Raw genomic sequence first — 23,393 nt, forward strand, 5'->3', positions numbered from 1 at the left:
GCGACCAAAAAGCAAGGTGGGGAGGTTATTTGGCTTACATTTCCATATTGCTGTTCCTCACTGAAGGAAGTCAGAATGGGAACCCAAGCAGGGTAGGGTCCTGGAGGCAGGAGCTGCTGCAGAGGCTAAGGAGGGGAGCTGCTTAGGCCGGTAAGGCTTGTTTCTCTTGGTTTGAGCAGCCTGCTTTCTTATAGAAGCCAGGACCTCTAGCCCAGGGATGGCCCCACCCACAATGAGCTGGCCCCTCCCCTTGATCACTAATTGAGAAAAAGCCTTTCAGTTGGATCCCCTGAAGGCATTTCCTCACTGGAGGCTCCTTCCTTGCTGGTCTCTGGCTTGTGTCAAGCTGACACACAAAACCAGCCAGTACTACCAGGCATCTTGGTCATCCAAGTTGGGTATAGCATGAACCTTGATTACAGCCACGATTTCAGCCTGGAATGGAAGGAACACAGAAAACAGATCTGCACAATGCCAGAGCGGGACTGGGGGAGCGAGCGAGCAAGCTTGCTGGAGCCTGGCACCTCACCTCCGGGAGATGTCAGCCGATGTATTCCTTAAAGGATAAGCAGGGCCCAGCAGGCCAGGAGAAGGAGGAGGGAGGGCCAATGCAGAGGATCCGCATGTGAGAGGAGATGAGGCAGGGGCATGCACCCGAGTCAGGCGGAGGCTCCTGGAGCAGAGGGAGTTGCGCAGAGTTGGTCAGGTCCCTGGGCTGCCAGAGAAACTAACATCCAGCGAGCGGTTGGCAGGGGTCTCAGTAGACTGTTCCTCAGAGAGACCAGCGTGTCTACAGGGTGAAGAGGGTTCTGCGTGCAGGAGTTTCAGGTGGGCTGGCTGACAAGAGGCCAAGAGAAATAGGGGAAGGGCTGAGGTGAGGCGGGGGAGGAACCAGTCATTTCCGAGATAGTTCGAGGCAAACTTGACAGAATTTTGGCACCGTAGGAGAACGAGGTGGGGGGGGGGGAAAGCTGGCGGGTGAACGGTGAATGATGCCCTTGGCTGAGCAGGTGCAGGTGGGGTGGGATGGGGGGAGGGCGGAGCTGGAGTCCTGAAAGCCAGCTTGTTCTTTTCAGGATACAGTCTGGGGAAATACTTCCCCTGGAATGTAAGCTCCACGGGGGCAGGAAGCTTCTTTACTTACCCATTTTCTTCTGCGGTGGGTCCCAAACCTAAAATGTTCTAGACATAGATTGAAGGTGGTGACCAAACACTCGCTTGTTGCCGCATGCCGGAAACACGTGACGATAGCAAATGTGTTATCGATATTTCTATAAGCCTGGGCCTCGGGGATAACGAGGAGGATCGTGGAAACCATGGAAAATGGATCAGCTGGTTCACGGAGAGGCTAATGCCGAGAAAGGGAAGGCCATTTGGGGAGCAGGGCTGGGAGGGGACCCAGTGAATATCAGCCTGGCCAGAGAGGACACAGGAGTCTCCCCTCAAAGGCACTGAGCATTGCGAGAGTAGATTTGTCCAGTGGAGCTGCCCCTCCAGCTCTGGAGGAGGTGGCGTTCTCCAGGGACGCTGAGGAGCAAGGCCGTGAGCCTGCTCACGGGGCGGCATTATGTCTGCCCTGCTGTTTGTCTTTGGCGAATTCCAGAATATACTCAGTTTGTGGCAGCTTAGCACTCGCTGTCTTCCTTGTTGTTCTGGGTGTATGGCGTTGTTTTAAAGGGAGTCAGCTGTATTCCCTTTCCAAATAGCCAACATGGAAGGAGGGGCATAAAGAATCCTGGATACCTCATTCGGGTACCGAAGGCTCGCATGATAGCTCTGTGTTCCATTTCCATACCTGGGAGAAGCAGGCACAGTGCCTGGTCGAGGCAGGACACTGGCCTCGGGAGATCAGCGTCTTCACAGGGGAGTCCTCCATAGGCTAAATTTTAAGATGACTTAATCCTTAGTAAATTTATTGTCTTTTGAAATATATGTATACATAGAGTCTTTTGTCCCTTACCTAGAATGAAGTCTCTTTAGTTAAGCGAATTTAGACACTTTCTCTATATCACGTGCTGTGTGTGTTGATGGGGTTACAAAGAAAATATCATTTGTGGTCCCCAGCTTTAGGGGAGAGAGGGACACACAAAGTCTGGTTTTAGTACCCTGTGACCTTGTTAAGTAATCACCCCTGCAAAAGCTTCGCTCTCCTAACACCCTTTCGCCAACCAGCCCCCAGGCACTGTTACCATGTGTCTCGATGTGTTTGAGCCCAGTCTGACCAATGATGGGCTGTTCAGTTCTTAAAATTCTGTGTCTATGAAAGGCACTTGGTCCTTCCTCAACCAACTAGCAAGGTTTTCTGGGTAAAGAGAAAAAATTGCCTGAGGATGACTCTCGCTGAGGCTTGGGGGTGGAGGAAATGTAAACTCACAAAAGACAATGACTTTATGGTGTCTGCCACAGCGGCAGAGTTTCTAGAAAAAACTGGAATCTCTAAGTTTGTCAGTAGAGTAGATCTGGCCTCATCCTGGTGCCACAGAAATCCTAAATTCAGGCTCATTTTCCTTTTGAAATTGGCCCTCTTGCTATTCTTTTTTTTGCCTCCCCTTACTAATTGTTGGGGGGAGGGGAGTGGGCCTAAGGGGAAATGACCAGGGGCGTTTGGTTTGGTTTTTAGTACTGTTAGCATTTGCTAATGAGGATGTGAGTTTCAGTATGAAGTAACACATGCATCCGGTCCTCAGACTGAGATGGTTCATGAGTGTGTAATAAAAACAAGTTCTTCACTGACAAGCTTCTAACCTCTGTAGCAGCCCCAATGTCATGGCTTGGCACATCTGGATATCCCAGGGGCAAAACAATTCAAAACCAAAGAACATTGTCTCTGTGTCTGCTCCCTAATGTGCCAGTGGCCACACTTTTTTTTAAAAATTTATTAATTTATTTATTTTTTGCTAGCTTTTCCCAAGAAATGAAGAGACTTTAACTTAAACACTGGGGAGATACACTTTGTAACAGTGATACACTTTGTAACAGTGGCGGAACACTGGGGAGATCCACTTTGTAACAGTGGCCAAAAGAACTAAGCAAGACTTGAGGCTCCCGGAGAGAATCTTCTGAAAGCTGCCAATGATTCCACCTGGTTTCTCCTGCCCAGTATGTTCCTCTTGATTTTTTTGCTTTGTTTTCTGGGCTAGAGAGCCTGCGAAGAACAGAACTAAATGTGTGCAAACCTGGAGTTGAACATGGAAGAACGCAGCGTGTTTGTTTGCTGAGGCCCGCCGGGCGGAAGGCACTGCCAGCCATGCTGTGGGGTCTTTCAGTGAACGCACAGCGTGGCCTCTGAGGTTGGGATGTTTGTGGCCTGAGATGGCCTGGGTATGAATGTGCCTAGCATCTCACAGGTTCTCCTGCTCTGCTGAGATGAGTGGCCCTAAAGGGCATTGCTGAGCTTCTCTCTTCCCTCTTCTAGAGACTATGTTTGGGTTAGAAAAGTTAAAATTGTTTACATCTTGTCTTTGGGGTGTTAGACTGAGGACATTGTGCTTTTCTTTTTTCTTTTTATTTTTTTAAGATTTGTTTGTTTATTACATATACGGTGTTCTGCCTGCAGGCCAGAAGAGGGCATCAGATCCCATTATGAATGGTTGCGAGCCACCGTGTGGTTGCTAGGGATTGAACTCAGGACCTTTGGAAGTGCAACCAGTGCTCTTAACCTCTGAGTCATCTCCAGCCTGTGTTTTTCTAACTGTTGCCATTCTGAGAATTTATTGTGCATTTACTGTGTGCTCCCACCAGCACTGTGAAAGCTAGCCAGCAGGGAGATTGCCAGCTCACTATGAATACTTTTGTGCTGGTCTTTCCTGACTTTCAAAGATGAGGTTTTGTGAATGACACCCCCTAGAATACTCTCCTATCCCCAAGTCTCCACTGAACACCTTTGTACTCGAGTTTAAAGAATAGCTATACGCTAATAATAATTATAACAATAGGGAGTGTTTTAGTTTGGTAATTGATGCTTCTAGAAGGATAATCCCACTAATTGAGCAAATAGTCTGAGCAGCAATCTATACGGTGACAGAACATGAAATTGCTGTAATCACTGTGGGATAAAGGCGCTGATGGATTACAGGAATATGGTATAAGCCTTCAGGATTCCCGCATGGCCTCAGGAGCTTGCGCCTACGGCACAGCAACGGCTCAGCTGCTAGGTTCCAGCTCTTGTTGACAGACCTTGCTCGTGATCACATCCCTGTGTTTATGCCACCGAATCTCCCGAGTGTGCAGTGTGTGCAAGGCCCAGCTACGCTCTGCGGAGGATACAGAGATTGTAGAACACCAGAGCCTGATCTCAGGCAGCTTGCAATCCATCGAGTTCGGTGTTGCTTGCACCTGCAGAAAGTATTTCTGATTTTAAACCTCACTTGTCCCCAGTGACTTGAGGAGAGTCTGAGTACGGCGCATATTTGAGAGTAACGTGAGCTTTCAGAAACCTCGGGAGAAATAAAATAGCTTCATACTCAGGTGTGGCGGCTTGTGCTGTAATTGTAGCACTTGGGAATCCCAGCCCAGAGAGCCACAGCTCAATAAACAAGACAAATAAACAAAAAGAAAAGGAAACAAGAGGAAGCTCACGAAAGAACAATGGAATGCCTGTTAAATTGAACAATAAGTTAATAATTTTATCTCATTTTTGTCTTAGTTGCCTCTTACATTTTGCAAAAGTTCCAGGTTGTTATGCACTGGAAACGATACTAAAATTTTTTCTTTGAGGCTGGCTGCCATGATGGTCTCGAATTTGGGATGTTTTTTTCTGCTGTTTCTGAGACCTGTCCTCTCTTGCTCCAGTTCCTGTGTCCCAAGAAGACCTTATATGCAGGACCCACTTATTGGGCGCTTGCCAGTGACTCCGTGGACTGTTTCTGTTGCAGGAGGCGGTGCAGGTGTTGATCAAACATTCGGCCGATGTCAACGCGAGGGACAAGAACTGGCAGACCCCCCTCCACGTGGCGGCAGCCAATAAAGCTGTCAAGTGTGCTGAGGTGATCATCCCACTGCTGAGCAGTGTTAATGTCTCTGACCGAGGCGGGCGCACGGCCCTGCACCACGCAGCTCTGAACGGGCACATGGAGGTGAGTGTTATCCTCACTGGGAGCTGGGGCACACTACTCAGACCCTGTTAGCCACAGGTGGAGCCATTGTGATTGCTGAGACTTTACGTGAGTATCAGTGTAATAGAGCACTGTCACTTAGGCAGTTCAATCCATCCTCAAATTCAATGAATTTAAAAGTAGATTAGCATATCAGTCTCCTCTTTGACACATGTGGCAGGGCCTGCTGTGACATCATCTTTCTTGTCTGAATCCCTGACTTGCCCTTAGGGTTGATGCTAACTTGGTTTAGACTACACGTAGGCAGCAAGGAGAGGCAGCAAGGAGCTCTCGTGGTTGCAGAGGGAACACTTGGTCTCACTGTTTCTTTTATCTTTCAGATGGTCAATTTGCTCCTGGCCAAAGGGGCAAACATCAATGCATTTGACAAGAAGGACCGGCGCGCTCTCCACTGGGCAGCGTACATGGGTGAGGAGTCTGTGTTAAAAACAAAATGCAGGGGTCTCTACTACCTCAGTGGTAGGGCAAGTAGCAAGGTTTGATCCCCAACATAACACACAACAACTAACAGCCTCAGGCAGAAGTCCTGAACTACAGACGCCACAGGCCCTTGTTGACCATGTACGCGTCCTTGGAGAAGTCTGACTTAGGGGTTGGATTCCACTTGAATGAAGATTTGGCCCGATTTCCTGGCATCTCTAAAGGGCTCCAGTTGGCTAGTTGCCTTGTGGGAGGCTTATTTATCCCCCAAAGAGAGGGAGGATGAGTCACGGTCTGGACCTCTCGGAAGATCCTTCACTCTAGATTAGAAAGCAGCACACTTCGCGTGTATGCTCGCTTGTTATGACATCAAGTCAAATATTCAGGGAAGAAAGACTGGTTAACCGCGCGAGGACACCGTGCTCTTTGTCTCTGCATGTCTAAGTATTTTTGAAAGAAACAACAGGAAGGAAGAAAAGAAAGGAAAGTTTCCTGGCTCCTTTGTAGGTAGATGTGGTGGAGTCCCCTTAGATTGGGCTTCTGCTATGCTGGGCTCAGTGCGGAGGCCCACAGGCCTCTTCAGGCCACTCCCATCTGCTGGAGATGAGGAATTAGGGTGTATCTCTGTTTTCGCCCTTTTCTTTTTTCTTTTTGTTAAAACACTATTTGAATCTTAATAATAAAATACATAACATGGACATAAAATATAAATGCATGGAAATGAAACAGATTATTAAGTATACCAATGTCATAGAACAGCATTTAGTTTTTAATGGCTGTGAGCCAGTATGTGGGTGCTAGGAATTGAACTCAGGGCCTCTGGAAGAGTAGCCAGTGCTCTTAACCACTGAGCCATCTCTCCAGCTCCTTGTCCTTTTCTTTTGATGGGTGTAAAGACCTTGGGCAAGGGATAACCCTCTCAGTTTATTCTCAAGGCAGACACTGAATAATGAAGATCCTTCTGTGCGGTTCTGCTTGCAGGAGAGCCTGCAATTAGAAGAGAAAACAGGGTTTTATCAGATGAGCTGCACACAAGCTGAGACCCACCAAGGGGGTATTGTTTGGGTAAATTCCAGAGGATCCACACAAGGGGACAGAGTAGGGAGCACAGCAATGGTGTCCATGAGTGTCTATAAACAACAAGGGCTGTGACGTGCTAAGGGGAGACACATCAGAGAGAATACAGAGACGCAGCCTCTTCTGGATTATGTATAGAATATGATAACATGCGTGATGTTTCCCATTGCTGTGGAAACTGCTACAAAGTGAAGGGAAATTTGGAAAATAAATACTGAAATATTAGATGGTAGCACTTCAGCGGCTGACTTCTTTTTCAAGCATTTTTGCCTGTTTGAGTCCGTTTGACAAGCAGACATGTCTTTTATCATTTCAAAAATTGCCGGCTTTGGTGGTGGCCCAAGCCTTTAATCCCAGCACTCGGGAGGCTGGGGCAGGTGGATCTCTGTGAGTTCGAGGCCAGCCTGGTTTACAAGAGCTAATTCCAGGACAGGCTCCAAAGCTACAGAGAGACGCTGTCTTGGAAGAAAAAAAAAAACAACCCAAAATCATTTCCAAATTTAACATTATTTGTGTGTGTGTGTGGGGGGGGAAGAGTGGATTGGGGTAAGAATAAAGCAAACCACACCTCTACAGATTTCTGAATGAATTCTTAGACTTACAGACTCCAAGAATCCTAAAAGCTTGTAAGAATTAACTCTTTGCATATCAAAAGACCTTGAACAGCTCCTCCTAGCTGTCTAGTGCTGGAGTTACAGGTGTGTGTAGCTATGTCTTTCTTTCTTAAGGAACACAGACCATTGCATCGGCTAAAAGCAATCAGACATTTAGATGAAATGTACACTGAGCTAGTCAAGGAATCCGGGGGCTTCAGGCTTACGCGTTGTTGATAAATGGTTATCGTATTTTGGTGACTTGAAAAAGGATGCAAACAGGAAAGCGTAAAAGTAGCTGGCAATCCTTAGGAGCTAATGGCATAACATTTGTGGCAAACAGCATGAGATAGCACCGCCAGCCACTGAAAATATTTTGTTCTATATACAGGTTTTTGTAGATAAGCAATTGACTTTTGATAAAGCAAGCACATACCCCCCTACCCACACCTACCCCCACCCCCTCTCTTACAAAGTTTGGGCCCCCGCAGTCAGTATTTGTCTCCCGCCCTTCAGTTAGCTGCAGTGTTCGTTCGTGACAATGAACTTAAACTCGGAATGATCTTCAATTATAAAATAAAGGCCAAACTCATTTATCATAGTGAATTAGCGAACAGAGTTCAAACGCCCACAACAGTTGAGATCAGGAGGGTTTTCTATTCACTGAATAATTTATGGGAGTTATTTTACATGGAAACATAAGAAATGGCCTTTTTATGGGTTAAAGCCCAACACAGCAATGGCAGTTTCAGATCTGACCATAACCTGGGAGTATTCTGATTTGTTTTCTTTATTTAGTTTCTAACCTGAATTGTTGCTGTTGGGCTTTCCTGGCGAGGAGCGGGAATGGTTTTCATTTTAACGCCCCCTTTGTTACCGTTTCTGTTTTGAGGCAGGGGCTTGCTAGGCCATCTAGGCTGGCCTGGGATTCACGCTGTCTTTGAACCTGTAACTGCTTCACTCAGTCTCCCAGCTGCTGGGAATTACACACTCAGTTGCAGGACAACTTTAAAAAGGCTGCAGTACTCATATGTCCTCACTCTCGGGTTCTTCTTGTCATGGCGAACAACCACCACCTTTGCGATATCCCATTCAAGCCTTTCCTTCCAGTGGGATGTACAATAATGGCCGGCACAGAGGGGGTACTCAGAAAATGGTCATTGACTATTTTCCATGAGGTGGGTTGGATCGGAAAACACTGGCGGTAAAGGAAGCTCTTAACGATCTTTGGGGGCACAGCGAGTTGATAAATTGCCTTCTAAAGGTTACCAATGTTTTTGAGGCTGTGTTTGTCCAGGTCACCTGGACGTCGTGGCGCTGCTGATAAACCACGGAGCTGAAGTCACCTGCAAGGACAAGAAGGGCTACACCCCTTTGCACGCGGCAGCATCGAATGGGCAGATCAACGTGGTGAAACACCTCCTGAACCTGGGGGTGGAGGTAAGCCCCCCACGGCTGCGCCGCTGCTCGGCTCCCGTCTTTCTTCACGTTCTTCTCTCCGGAACGAAATTCTGTTTGCATTTTATTCAAGTGGAGGAAAACGTATTTTTTTTTCCTGTATTCCCTTTTATGTGGGCTGATAAATTATAATAGGGGCATTGATTAAGTAGCAGGAACTCAGACTGTATACACAGAGATATATATAAACCTTCGCTCTGCAGGGGGAGCAGCTGGTGAGATGGGCTAACATGGCTAACACACCTCTGTTCTGCACGAGGTGTCAGGTGCCAGAATGAAAACAGAGTTGATTATGAGCCTGACTGGAGGGCACAGTGTCCACAAGCTACCTCTCCTGTTAACCCCGTCCTGTTTTCATGGCCACTCTTTCTGAGCCCACAACTTTGGGGTTTGTTCTTTTCTTTTCTTTCATTTTGAAAGTGTCTTTGCCTTCCGTCTTATTTGTCCTTCTCTAGCTGAGAAAACCCACTCCACGGGCATTTGAACCTCTAATACTTCATGAGTCATTTTTTTTGTCATAGTCAACTTTCCCTGTCTCTTGGGGGGCACGGAGACAGGCACTCTTGGGATACCCGCTGGGAAACAAGTGAGCTCTGGATAACCACCCCGACGGGTGGGCATTTCCTTTCTCCTGTCAGAGCCGCTAGGTCTTTTGTGACCAACGGAGTAAATTGGCTCCGGTGATTTTAACTGACCCGGTGTTGGATGCTTTGCAGATCGACGAAGTCAACGTCTACGGAAACACAGCTCTGCACATTGCCTGCTACAAAGGCCAGGACGCTGTGGTTAACGAGCTCATCGACTACGGTGCTAACGTGAACCAGCCCAACAACGGCGGCTTCACCCCTCTGCACTTCGCGGCAGCGTCCACTCACGGCGCTCTGTGCCTGGAGCTGTTGGTAAACAACGGGGCTGATGTGAACATTCAGGTATGGCGGCGCTCGGTCTCCCCACCTCAAACACCTCCGCGCCGAGTGTCTGAGCGGCAGTAATCATTGTCTGCTATGCTGTGCTTTCGTGAATTGGAAGCACTTTGATTCACAGACTTATCCTGGATTGAGATGCTCTGGAAATTGCTAGGTTGCCTCTCGGGTATGATGGTACCAGCATGTAGGCAACAAGGCTCTAATCCCCTCTCCTTTCTGGGTTCATGGATGCTCAGGTGAGTGTCGGGTCTGAAAGGTGCTAGCCCAGCCCATAGTTTAACACAGACAGTCATGGTTAACTGGTCAGGCAGAGCTGCTGAGAACACAGAGGAATGGCTAACTCATGGTTGTTTCCAAGCTCAGCATGGCTTTCTGATGCTTTTCTCCAGCAAGCTGTAAGCAGTGGCTCCAGCGATGGACCGTTGCCGTGGGCATCCCTTCAGCCACTGAGTCGACTAAGGACAGCCCTGCTCTTTATTTGACAGTGAGGGAGAGCTTGAGGATGAGCTGTGATCTCGAACCATTACAGGTTCACAATCCAGGAGCTAAGACACACAGAGAGAGTTAGGAGGCCAGAGAGGATGTGACAAGTGCCAAGAGAACAGAGCGATAAAGCTTTGGGAAGTAGATGATGCACCTGTTAGCTTCTTTCTTGTCTGGGGATTAAAAAAAACACCTTGAGCTTGTTTTTGAGCTGAGAAGATTATAAATTGGGAAGAGCCACAGAAATAATTTGAGAGAGGACATTGCCGACAGAGAATGCTGTGAACAGGGGAGGGAGGAGCCGTGAGCTGGTAGTTTATCACCTCACCATGGTGACTGATGGGGGAAGCCTATGCATTTGTGCTTTTAACGTTGTTCGCCATCGGGGTTGTACTGAAACACCCTTGTCCCGTAGTAGAATATTCTGAGCAGTGCCCTCCGCCGTCCCCTTACCAATAAGCACCATGCGTAGAATGTATAGAATATGGGGCCCTGAAACACCAGAAAGCACCATTACAGCTAAGACAGATGCACAAGAGGCTAAACAATCAACATCTCGAAGACTGTGGGCATCCGCAGGTCTTTCCAAGGAAGGAAGATGAGGGACATTAGAAAAAAAGCATTGTCTTTGCAACCCTGCACTTAATAACTCACAGCCCGTGAGTTTTTGTATGGGGCAGAAGTCAGAGTGTGGTAGTCAGGTGGAGCAGGAAGCACACAGCTGGTCAACGGCCAACATCTCGAGGACGGTGGACATCTGTGGAGCTTTGAAAGGAAGGTGACAGACATTAGATGCAGGCATTGCCTTGGCAACCCTCCACTGAATTGAGTTACAGGCTGCCCGAGGCTCTCCATCCTCTGAAAATGCCCCCTAGTGCTCTCAGAGTGCCTGGTGCCCAGAATTACAGACGGATGTTCCCAACACTCTCTGAGATATTCTTCTATTGACTTAGGAATCCTTCTTGGGTACCTGAGTTTATATCCGGACACACCCCTGTCCTGGCTTAGCATGATCCCATTGCAACCTTCCTGCCCAGGGATACATGATACATAGACCACCAATTCCTGGGGCTCTATGATGCACCATACCCTGTCTCTAAGGAGTAGCAACGCCATTTAGGGAGAAGGCCTTGGGAGATGAGCAAACAAGACCTTAGGAATAGAAGAAAAGATGAACGTGATGGTCAAGACGGTTTATCCATTCTGCTTAGTTCAAGAATAAGGTTGGATTTCCCCCCTGCAAAAGCATTAGTGTTTGTCAGAAAGTAATCTTAATTCTTACTAGCTTTCCTTCATGACTCAGGACTCAACCATACTTAAAAGAGTTCCTTGTTTAATGAAGTGAATTCTCAAAGCTTTCAAAGCCTTAAATCTGATGGGAAAACATACCCAGGAATTGGGGGGGTGGGGAGACTAGGAATGAAGAAAAGTATTTTTCCCCATAAAGGCAAAGCCTTGAACAAATAGGACTGAGGACAATCTCCCGCGTAAGTAGGCGATGCCACCCTTGTCCCAGGTTCCAGGGACGGCAGCAACAGTCAGGTGCCAGGGTAAAGATTTTCAGGCAGAACGTGAAGGGTAATAGAGTCCTGGTTTCAGCTTGATTGAATTCTAAATTTTAAAGACCAAAAAAAGAGCATTGCCCTTTGGATGTCATTAGTCTTCCGTGTTTTTTATTTATTTTTTTGAAACAATGAGCAACCTTTACATCCATACCGTGTAAGCAAAGCCCAATGGCAATCATGAGATTCAGGACACCTGGCGATGACCTGATCTTAGTAGGTGGACAAGGGCCAAAGTCCACCCAGGTAGATCTGAAACAAGCATCGTCTGCCCAAATAGCCCATCTTTGCCTTTTACCGTCTGGGGTCCTCTCTCCTTATTTGTCCCTTTACTAGAGACCCAGATGCTCCCAAGGAACAGAACGTGGTTACCATCTTCCACGCAGGGCTGGCTTTGCCATCCCCACACTAGAGACTGCCTGCCTCCACCTTGACTCACAGCTGCAACCCATATAGCCTCTCAGTGAGTGGTCCTTGGCAGAGCCATTAACCTACTTTCCAGGCGTGGGAGGGCTCTTACTTCAGTATTGACCAAGGTATTTCCTAAACATTGAAGTATTTATAGCTTCATATACATTTAATTAAATCATAATTACTTGTGTTTTTGTAGTAAACTTAAGAGCAAATGCTGGAGCCAAGCCTCTATTTTTTTTTCTCGATATTTTCTGATTCAGGCTAAAATCATGTGGTTCCTATTATCTTCCCTCTCATCTATGGAAGAAAAATTTAACTGTAGTGTGTTTTTTTTTTTCAACTAGGATGTAGTTACCATGGTGATTAGCTCTTCCTTTGTCATAGGCTTTGTGTAACTCGGTTCCTCTTTTCAAAGGAATACTTGCAGGATATCATAAAGTTCTTTCTGCCAAAACAAAACGAAAACAAAACAACCCACAGTCTAAAGCATGGCTCTTACCTTTGCGTGTACTGTGCCAACTGGAGATGAAGCCCTTGCCCTGTTCAGATTCAGTAGGTGTGAGCTAGTTCGCAGAATTCGTATAACCAATCAGCACCCTGGGTATGGGTGGATCTGGGTCCTCTGAGAGATACTTACTTAGTGCTTATTCAATTAGAGTTTTAAAAGCAAAGCCATTTTTAAGCATAAATGCTTAGTTTTTATCTAAGATTGAAAATTCATATGTGACATTTCTTTTTTTTTAACCTCAGACTTGAAGGAACATTTCTACTAATAATTAGAAAAATAATAGCGATACAAGTTTTAAAAATACCCAAGGGCCAGCAAGCTGACTCAACAAGTAGACGCTTCTGCCACAAAGCCTGTTGGCCCGAGTTAGAACTTTGGGTACCACATGGTAGAAGATGAGCATTGGCTCCCTCAAGTTATCCTCTGACCTCCGTCTGTGCATGGCAGCCTAGGCATCCCCCCCACACACGTTGAATAAATAAATTAAAATGTAATAAAATTGAAAATCCACACTTGAACGAAGATATGGCCACTTCTCACCATAAGTTCAAACCTACCATAAGTTTAAAATTACTTTAACCAATTCCTCCCCCATACCGAACACCACAGCTTGACAACCGTCCACTGCAGCATCTCTGTTGCTTACCTGCATGCTGTTGCAACCACACCACACCTTCAGGGTTCATACTGTGTCTTGTAGCCCAGAAAAGAAGCCACATTCAAGCTCCGGGGCATAGCTCCTACTGAATCTGAACAGGCCCACATAATCGAGGTTAGGAAAGCTCTCTGGAGCTGTTGGGAGCTGGGAAAAAGCTGCACACCTGTGCCTCTGAAGATGCCTTTGCCCCAGAATCATGATAGGGTCTTTCAGATGTATTTTCATCTCTTAATTAACTGTGCGGGAGTCTGATCTTTGGTACGATAAACACAGTAGATAAGTCCTGAACATATTCTATGATCTGTCTTAGCCTGTTTTAGGATGTTACATGATCTATTTTTGTCATAAGTAAGGCATGCACATCCAGCACACACTCACTGTCTACTGACGTGAGATGGCGGGAATGGTGCAGGGTTTCCCCCTTAGTTTTGAGAGTTGCATCAATTCAGGCAGCACCGGGTCAAACAGGTCCTTGCAAGTTCGCAGATCACTTATCTTTCTAAAAGGCAAGAAGCACACCAAGATGTCCTTTGTCAGCTGATGACAAGGGAGGAGAAAGCATTTTGAATTATCACTTCCCTAAGGGTTTTGAAAATGTGTTGTTAGTTTTTTTTTTTTTTAATTGAAAGAAAAGGAGGCTGTGGCAAGATGGCTTAGCAGGCAAAGGCGCTTGAAGTGCCAGCCTGTGTCCTGCGTTTGTGCACGCCTGTGTCCTGCGTTTGTGCACGCCTGTGTCCTGCGTTTGTGCCAGCCTGTGACCTGCGTTTGTGCCAGCCTGTGTCCTGTGTTTGTGCATGCCTGTGTCCTGCGTTTGTGCACACCTGTGTCCTGCGTTTGTGCCAGCCTGTGACCTGCGTTTGTGCATGCCTGTGACCTGTGTTTGTGCACGCCTGTGTCCTGCGTTTGTGGATGCCTGTGTCCTGAGTTTGTGCCAGCCTGTGACCTGTGTTTGTGCACGCCTGTGTCCTGCATTTGTGCATGCTTGTGTCCTGCGTTTGTGCATGCCTGTGACCTGAGTTTGTGCACACCTGTGTCCTGTGTTTGATCCCTGGAACTCACATGTAGCTGGAAGGAGAGAATGTACTCTGTGAAGCTAGCCTCTGGTTTCCATATGTACACTGTCCCTGTCCCCTCTTCCCACCATTGAACACACACACGTACACATACACACATGTAATAATAGAAATAATAAATAAACATTTTAAAATTTAAGGATAGGATGTTGCACAGTCACTGGGGAGGTCTTATATATTGCATCTTTGTATATATAATATTTTTATTCTTTGTGAATTTCATATATGTATACAATGTATTTTGATCAGACTTAACTGCTCCCTCCCGAGATCAGATCGCCATCCCCACCATATATGCATGGGGGTGAGGCCATTCACGGGAGCAAGATCAGCCTACCAGGGACCACACCCCTCAATAAGCCAGACTCTCCTTCCGTTAATAGCCATCAGCTATCAACAGCTCCACAGCTAGGGGTGGGGGGCTCATGAGCCCCGCCCCATCCATGTTGGACCATGTTGAAATGTGGACTGGGCTGATCTTGTGGAGGCAGTGGTTACCTGCTGAGTTCCTGAGGGCCTCAGTCCTGTTACAGCCAGAAGACAGTGTGTCCCGGTCCTCCCAGCCTCTGCCTCATAGGATCTTTATCTTGTTATTTCAGAATTATCTCTTCTTTGTAATTGTTGAAATTTATTTATTTATTATGTATACAGTGTTCTGCCTGCAGGCCAGAAGAGGGCACCAGATTCCCTTGCAGATAGTGCCATATGGGTGCTGGGAATTGAACTCAGGTTCTCTGGGAGAGCAGCCAGTGCTCTTAACTGCTGAGCCATCTCTCCAGCCTATGTTGACCACACTTTTAAACTAAAAAAAATTGAAATTGTGATTCCCAGGACATTGGAAGTGGCTTTCGGAGTGACATCCTAGGCCGACGATGCTGGCTCATAGCTCCTTTGTTTCCCCTTTCTTGTTTTGTAGAGTAAGGACGGCAAAAGCCCCCTGCACATGACGGCTGTCCACGGAAGGTTCACGCGGTCACAGACCCTCATTCAGAATGGTAAGGGGTATTCTTCTATGAGCTTTAACAATTTGCTCGGATAGTCTGAATTGGACTTAACCAGCTACGTGAAAATGGATGCTGTGTGTGGTTCCTCCAGTCATGGGGGGGGAGGGGGGGATCGTAACCCGTGTTGTAGTCAATTGGGGAGAACATGATGTGAGTGGCTGTGGCCAGAGGCGATCAGGTTTAAAATACTGCAATTTTTCCCTTTTTGTGAAGCTCAGCCTCCACAACTTGCACTGGTAACAGCAGGTCTGAGTTAGTTTTAGATTGTTGAACCCACTAAGGCTCCCCAAGTTTTTAAGCTCATTAAACCACCTGGACAAAGGTAGAAAGAAGTGGGGTGACTCGGGGTGTAAGCAGGTAAAGTTTGTGGTGAGACCACAGACTTAAGAGAGAGCTGGGAAAGCCATGTAACACAGTAACATGTAGCACGGTAACATGTAATATTGTATCATGTAGCACAGTACCGTGTAAAACAGCAACATGTAACATGGTAAAGTAACACAGTAACATGTAGCACAGTAACATGTAACATGGTAAAGTAACACAGTAACATGTAGCACAGTAGCATGTAATACAGTAACATGTAGCACAGTAACATATAACATGGTAAAGTAACACAGTAACATGTAGCACAGTAGCATGTAACACAGTAACATGTAGCACAGTAACATGTAACATGGTAAAGTAACACAGTAACATGTAGCACAGTAACATGTAACATGGTAAAGTAACACAGTAACATGTAGCACAGTAGCATGTAACATGTTAAAGTAACACAGTAACATGTAGCACAGTAGCATGTAACACAGTAACATGTAGCATAGTAACATGTAACATGGTAAAGTAACACAGTAACATGTAGCACAGTAATATGTAGCAAAGTAACACATGACATAGTAATTTTCCAGATTCTCAACAACAGTGTACTTGAACAGCACTGGGCTGTCTTGGAGGCCAAAGTCCCTGAAGTCTTATTACACGTCATCGCTCATGTTAACCTGAGGGTCATGGTTGGCACCTGTGAGCTGAAGCACAATTAATAAAAACTCAGAGAGAGAAACTCAGGTTCAACCTAAAGGTCAGAAAAGCAAAACAGCCAGCCCCTGGTTCTTACTTCTACCTCAGTCCAAAATGGCCATCCTGCCGCCAGGAATCTCAGAATGAGACTGTGACTAAGCTCTGTCTCCTCCCAGTTTACATTCCTCTCTAGGGCTGGGGTTAAAGGTGTGCACCACTGGGATTAAAGGCATGCACCGCCCGGTTTCTATGGCAACTATTGTGGCTACTAGGATTAAAGATGTGTATTACCACTGCCTGGTCTGTAAAGCTGACCAGTGGGGCTGATTTGCTCTCTGATCTTCAGGCAGGCTTATTTATTAAAATACAAACGAAATGCCACTACAGTGAGCGGGTTAACTGTGACAACTTAAGTGATCTTAGCAAGCCTCAGAGTCAATCTGAAGCCAAGAATAACAAAAAAAACAGGTCTGGTACAGGCATTCAGCTGACATTCCTGGTCAATTTAGTAGACGCAAACCTTCCAATTCTCAAAATTCTAATGTGAGCGACTTTTCTTAGTTTTCTTCATTTTGCAGCTGTAAGAATCTTGGGCACAATGGAAAGTTAGTGGCAACTGAGTTATAACTTAGGTACTCAAGTCAAAAAAGCATACACACACACACACACACACATATTTATGTGATCTGACATCTGTATAGAAAACCAATCCCTGACGATGCTTAGGAAATAAACTCTGCCCAGCGAGGCAGGTTATAACCTGACTGTATAACTCTGCTGTAAGAAGTGAAATGAAGCTGTGTGAAAAAAGAGGCCCGAGCAAGCTCCCAGCGAGTCAGGGAAGGAAGGGTGGAAGGCCACAGCAGAACACCTGTTATTCTGACCTGTAGTACAAACCATGGGTGTCCATTTTGGTGGAAATAAATAAAGTCCTGTCCCTTTGAGGTCTCTTCTTAGCCTACTATAGGTCTCATAAGCTTTTCAGAAAGTTTCTATCTCCCTCGAAACAGATAAGGTTTAAATTAAAACTATACGCTTAGCATATTCTTTTTGGCATGTACACTATGCGTTGTATGTTACGTGTGTGGTGCACATATGAAAACATATGTGTGAGCGCTTGAGAAAGCACATGCAGAGGCCAGAGCACGTGTTTGGTATCTTGCTTCTGGCTCTGGCTTAGGCGTTGAGACAGGGTCTCTCACAGAGCAGCGTGGGGTGGCCGCTAAGGTGGTCAGCAAGCTCTTGGGTCTGTCCATCTCTCCCTCCCAGTGCCAGGGTTATGAGCACAGATGGCCATGCCCGGCTCTTTATGTGGGCACTGGGGATTTGAACTGAAGTCCTTTGCTCACACAGCAAAGACTCTTACTCACTGAACCATCTCCTCAGCCCCTTGAAATTTTTTTTTTGATGTGAGTTTAATCAGGGGATTTTAGTTATAGGAAACAAAAAGTTTTATCTGTCATTAAGGCAATCTTGTGTAGACACAAGACAGGAGAGTTAAAATACTGTGTGTATGAATGTTTTGCCTGCATATATACATATATGTGTGTTTATATATATGTGTGTGTATGTGTGTGTATATATGTGTGTATGTGTGTGTATTTATGTGTGTGTGTGTATGTGTGTGTGTACCATGCATGTGCCCGAGGCCCACAGAGACCAGAAGAGGGTACCAGGTTCCATGGAAGCAGAGTCACAGGTGACTGTGAGCAGACATGTAGCTGCTGGTCCTCTGCAAGAGCAGTAAGTGTCCTTAACTACTGAGCCAGCTCTTCAGCCCTGAGAACATATTTTTAAACATTTTGAGCTGCTTTTTCACTAGTCTGTCCCTCTGCCAGACCAACCTGCCTCCCCCCCCCCCCCCCCCCGCTCCTAGTACAGCCCAGCCTCCCTCTCCCACGGTCCTGTGAAGAGAGTGCTGTCACTGTCTTGATTCCCCATCAGTCAAACTTGGAGTCTGCTGCATTTCAAAGCGAGAAAAGAGCTGCGAGTCTCAGCTTCTATGTTTAAGAGCCCTTAATTCCATAGCTTACCCCGCCATTGACTGGCTGGCATCTAGCTTATGGGTAGGCTAGGTTCCTCGGGCCTGAACTGATGAGATGCGCTGGCCATAACAGAGATTAGTGCCTGCACTAAGAAAGCTGAGCGTGCATGCAGAGCCAGGCTCTCGGCCAGACACCCCATATGATTCCTTCCCACCATCCCAGGAGGAGCTCACGTCTCTTCAGAGACAAAGAGAGTGAGGCAGAGCAGTGGTCACATGTTGGGCTTTCTGAGCAGCTCCTTGAGGAGCAGACGCAGCCTAGCATTAGAGAGTAGCCTCCTAGGCACCATCTCCACTTAACATCTACCCAGAACGATGGTGGGATTCAAAACTTGTCTTTTCGACTTGAATCCAGTCCAGTCTAAGAAGCACCAAGATTGGGCTAGAGTTGCCCCCGTCGATGGACAACTTGGCGCTGGCTTTCTGCTTTCATTACATGCCCAAGAACTGTCAGTTCTTCCACTTGACCTTTCTTAAAGGTCCTTAAAAAATGTTCTTAGGGAGCAGAGGAAGTTCTTTTCTTTCTTCCTGTTTATTCTCTCGCTTTTGGAAAATTTCCTGCTCTGGCCGAGACCCTGATTCCCCAGAGGATGGGTGTCAGTCTCCAGAGCTTGTCCTGACCCACATAAGTTCTCTGTGTTCCGGAGAACACCATCCTAAGAGGACATAGTTGACCACGCACCGGGGGATGGCTTTTGTTTTTTTGTTTGTTCTGTTAGATGTTTGGCCTCTGTAGAACATTTTTCTGTTCTCCTCTCCAGCCAGGCTTACTAAATCTACAAGAAAACCTGGTTCATCCAGCATCCTTCAGCTGTGGGAAGGCAATCACTAAAGCAAGCAAGTAAAAAAACAAAAACAAACACAAAATAAAAGCCCACAACTTTTTCTTTTCCCGTTAAAAACCAAAGTGTGCTTGGGCTCAAATGACCTTGTTTGTTGTTACAAAGCTACAGCAATAGAAGGATGGGGGCTTGGAGATGACGCCGTGTGCAATCAGAGGCATCCGATCCAGCTGTTGGCACGAGGCAGCTGCCTCAGACACGGTCCAGCGAGTTACAAAGTTCAGAACCGATATTATTGCCTTAGACTCTTCTGGTTCAAGCTCTCTTTATTTTGAAAGCTTGTAAAAGCACTAGCTTGTGATGATTCAGTCTGACTTTTGACCTTTGGCTCACGGCCCTTCTGAAGTGATGTAAGGTGACCACTCTAGTTGGGGCAACAACAAGCTTGTTTCATGTGAACGCTGATTGTCCCTTTGAGCGTGACGTACGTGCCGTTAAAGTGATGGATGCTTATTTCACTCACCGATTAGTAGTGATCAGCTTGCCACATCCAACCGGCAACCTTCAGGCAAATGGTAAAGACATTTGATGTAAACTCTGGGCTTCAATATTTCCAGGTGGAAATGGAAATATGTCTATAGAGTGCTGACAGAATAAGAACTCACTCACCCAGAGGATTTGATTAACAGAAACATAATTTCAGGTGCAAGTGCAAAGTCTCTCTGATTTTTCTATTGTTAAGATGTTCCCCTAAAATATGTTTTAAATGACAGCAGAAGGGAACACATACAGTAGTTATTCTTAGGTGGCGGCTTTAAACAGGCATAAAATGACAGCATCCATGGGAGATATTTTAGACTCAGACTACAGTGCTTTTCTACCCTTGTTGATATTTTTCTCCCTCTCTCTCAACTTTCTACCCTCAAATTTTGGCATATTTGAGGCTGGCAAACCTAGTCCCAGCATGTCTTCAGAAACCTTTGGTGGCTCTCAGCTGGGAAGGATGTGTGGCTATGTAGGTGTCCGGAACAAATATGTCTCTGAAGTCTATGGATCTCCTGTCCCCTTTCCCTAAATCAGTTCCGTGGTTGACCCCTTCCAGGGAGACCATAGCTCAGGTTGTTAGATACACACACCCCATGGAGGCCAATGGCTGCCAAAAATGCAACCAGGTCATAAAGTGAATTCGTCTAAATAGAAACTTCTAAACTCGGGTCATAGTGAGATATCTCTCTATTACCTAAATGATCGCAATAAATAGCTTCACCAGTTCGAGACCAGCCTGGTCTACAGAGCTAGTTCCAGGACAGGCTCCAAAGCCACAGAGAAACCCTGTCTCGAAAAACCAAAAATAAACCAAAAAATAAATAGCTTCACCATTTTTATTGTTATGAAGTAACTATATACTCACTGCTAACTAAAATGAACTCATTGAAGGACCTCCCTAATCAGAACTTCTGTTGGCAATTTGGTTAACATTTTGAAATTTTCTGTGTATTTACACACAGAAAGATACCCAATTATTATCTTTTACAAGAATGATCATGGTGTATTTGTTTGAATAACTCATTCTTAAAATGAGCGCCAAACCGAGGAGACACAGATTTGAGTAAAGATCAGTGTTTGGATTCTGGCGGCCCCTGGTATTTCTCTGCCACGGTCAAAGGGGGCATGGTGTCAGCTGCGCAAGCGCAGGCTTGCTGCTGGCTGACTTCAAGTGGCAAAGTAAACACTCGAGTCTCCACAGAGAGAAGCTCCTCAAATCTGTCAGTGATGAGCACGGTTTTTGAAGCTTTTGCCTCTTTCTCAAGGGCCACATACTTTTAGAAGTCATTTTATTGCAAAGGTTGTTATCAACTGACATATTCTAACAATATACTGACCCAGTTTTTAAAAAAAATACTACTTCCTGAAAAAATAAAACCAAAAAACCTATGGTGTTACATTGATTAGGATAAGCAAAAGCAGGATTCGTTGGCTCGTTGGAGTGAAGTGATGTACAGATATCAGGGATTTGATAATGGTTCTACACAAGACCCCTGGGCTGGAAGTTCAAACTCTTCCCAGATTCAGATTCAGGAAGATTGAGGTCATGCTTGAGAACACGTCACAAGACGTCAACTGGCACAGCCTTTCTCAGAAGTCCATTTTCTGCTTCTTGTCCAGAGTCGTAAAAAGATGCAGACTTTTAATCTGGCCGTTCTGTTCCTAACCGCTCCTGGAGGGAAGTACTCTGCAGAGTGAAGAGTCTTCATAAAGATGTTTATTCTTTCTTTTTCCTAGTAGCAAAAATCTGGGAAGAGCCTCTAATGTCTATTAACTGGGGACTTGTTAAGTAAATGCTCCAAATTACAGAAATTATATAGTCATTTACAGTTATGGTAGTGGAAAAAATAACGCATGGAAGTGTTCGGAATATAGCATAAAGGATGAAAGCAAGATACAACCATTTCTACACTGTATGAGCTTACTCATGGAAAATTCCACATATAATCCATACATGCACATGCATACACAAGTGCACACATGCATACACAAGTGCACACACAAACGCACACATGCATACACAAATGTACACAGTGCACACATGCACACACAAATGTACCCATGCACACACAAGTGCACACATGCACAAAAAATGGACACATGCACACACAAATGCACACATGCCCACACAAGTGCACACATACACACACAAGAGCACACATGCACACATGCACAGACATGTGCACACATGCACACTCAAATACACACACATACACACAAATGCACACATGCATACACAAATGCACACATACATACACAAATGCACACACGTGCCCACATGCACACACAAGTGCACACATGCACACACAAAAATGGAAGGAAGTGCTCCAGAATACTAATACTATCTTGGATAATTAGTACATTTATGAATGACTTTTCTTTTCTTGTATTTGATCACCTCCATCAACAATACAATGTTTAGAACAAGTACATCTTCCTAACTTGATTAAAGCCATTCGTATTTACATTTCTTATTTTGGCAAATACAGATGTGCATGTAGTTTAGGTGTGTGCGCTAGATGTTATGATATCAGTATATCTTGTCACAATATGCATATATTAACAAATCAAAATAATTGAAATGAGGTCTTGCTATGTAGCTCAGGCCAGCCTCAAGCTCGCTATGTAGCCAGGGATAGCCTTGAACTCACCACCCTTAGTCCTGGGATTGCAGCAGGAGTCACCACGTCCATTAGACTTTACTGTCTACATGAGATCTAAGGCGCATACAGTTCAGTGGATCTGAGTGTTTTCTTAAGGCCACGCAACTGTCCCTGCCATGTACCTGTAGGAATGTTCTTATCGTCTCTAAATGAACCTCGTTCTCACCAGCAGCCACTCTTCTTCTTCCTCCCCAGACCCTGGCAACCATTAGTCTGCTTTGTCCTTATGAACTATTTGAGCCTCTTCCTCAGACTCATTTTTCAGGCCTTTGGGGTGAACATTTGTTCAGTCAGACAACTTGCATCACAGCCACTAAAATAAACTCCAAATGGACCAGCTACCTCAACCTAACACATTTTTTCCAGCGTAGTAAACAATGGGTTAATTTCTTTGACCAGAATGTGCAGAAAACCTTTCCACTTGCAATCCAGATACAATAAAGGAAGAGGCTTATTTATTATGTTTTTCACGGAATGAAAACACCATAAATAAAATGATGAAGACAAAGGAAGCCTAGAAGGAAAATATTTGTAGCATATATTACTGATAAATGCACAATCCTCCAAAGTCTAAAGATCATTTGAAAACCAAGACACGAGAGACCACACGCAGACGCACAAATTTAGAACAATGGCGAAAGTCCAGAGACAGGCTTCCTTAGCATTACATAAACAAATGTCCCTCGATAAAGGAGATGAGGCTCGGCTTCCTTAGTAATAGGATGAATGCAAATGAAACCCCCACCTGGGATGCTGGTTCTAGCCACCAGATGACAGACTCTCCAAAGCTCTATGGGAGTGCGGAGAAGAGGCATCCCTCCACAGTGCCACCGAGGGCGAGTTGGCAAAACCAAACAAAAGCACACTCCTGTTTACCGTTAAACTAGAAAGTGCCCTTGCAGACGTTACCCTGCGTCTGCAAATAGCAAACGCAGGAAGTACGCATGCATGTGAGAGTCTTCACCGCAGTGTTTCTGGCAATAGCAAAATGTTATCTACACCCTAATCCATTGGGTACGAGTCTGCTAAGCCAGCTTGTCTGTGCAGGAAA

General features: G+C 45.7%; 1 protein-coding gene across 7 annotated transcripts in view; it reads left to right on the forward strand.

The window, feature by feature from the left end:
* The window catches only part of Ankrd44 (ankyrin repeat domain 44), a 220,869-nt gene that overhangs the window by 132,329 nt on the left and 65,147 nt on the right, over positions 1 to 23,393 (forward strand). For all 7 annotated transcript variants that reach the window (XM_050159187.1, XM_050159191.1, XM_050159188.1 and 4 more), the window contains exons 5-9: positions 4,875 to 5,075; positions 5,435 to 5,522; positions 8,502 to 8,644; positions 9,379 to 9,591; positions 15,203 to 15,281. In XM_050159187.1, the coding sequence (XP_050015144.1) occupies positions 4,875 to 5,075; positions 5,435 to 5,522; positions 8,502 to 8,644; positions 9,379 to 9,591; positions 15,203 to 15,281 (724 nt within the window). The remainder of the gene's footprint in view (positions 1 to 4,874; positions 5,076 to 5,434; positions 5,523 to 8,501; positions 8,645 to 9,378; positions 9,592 to 15,202; positions 15,282 to 23,393) is intronic.

Source organism: Alexandromys fortis, unplaced genomic scaffold, assembly GCF_014885135.2.
Source record: "Alexandromys fortis isolate MF-2015 unplaced genomic scaffold, M_Fortis_MF-2015_v1.1 scaffold_65, whole genome shotgun sequence".
NCBI classification, from domain to species: domain Eukaryota; kingdom Metazoa; phylum Chordata; class Mammalia; order Rodentia; family Cricetidae; genus Alexandromys; species Alexandromys fortis.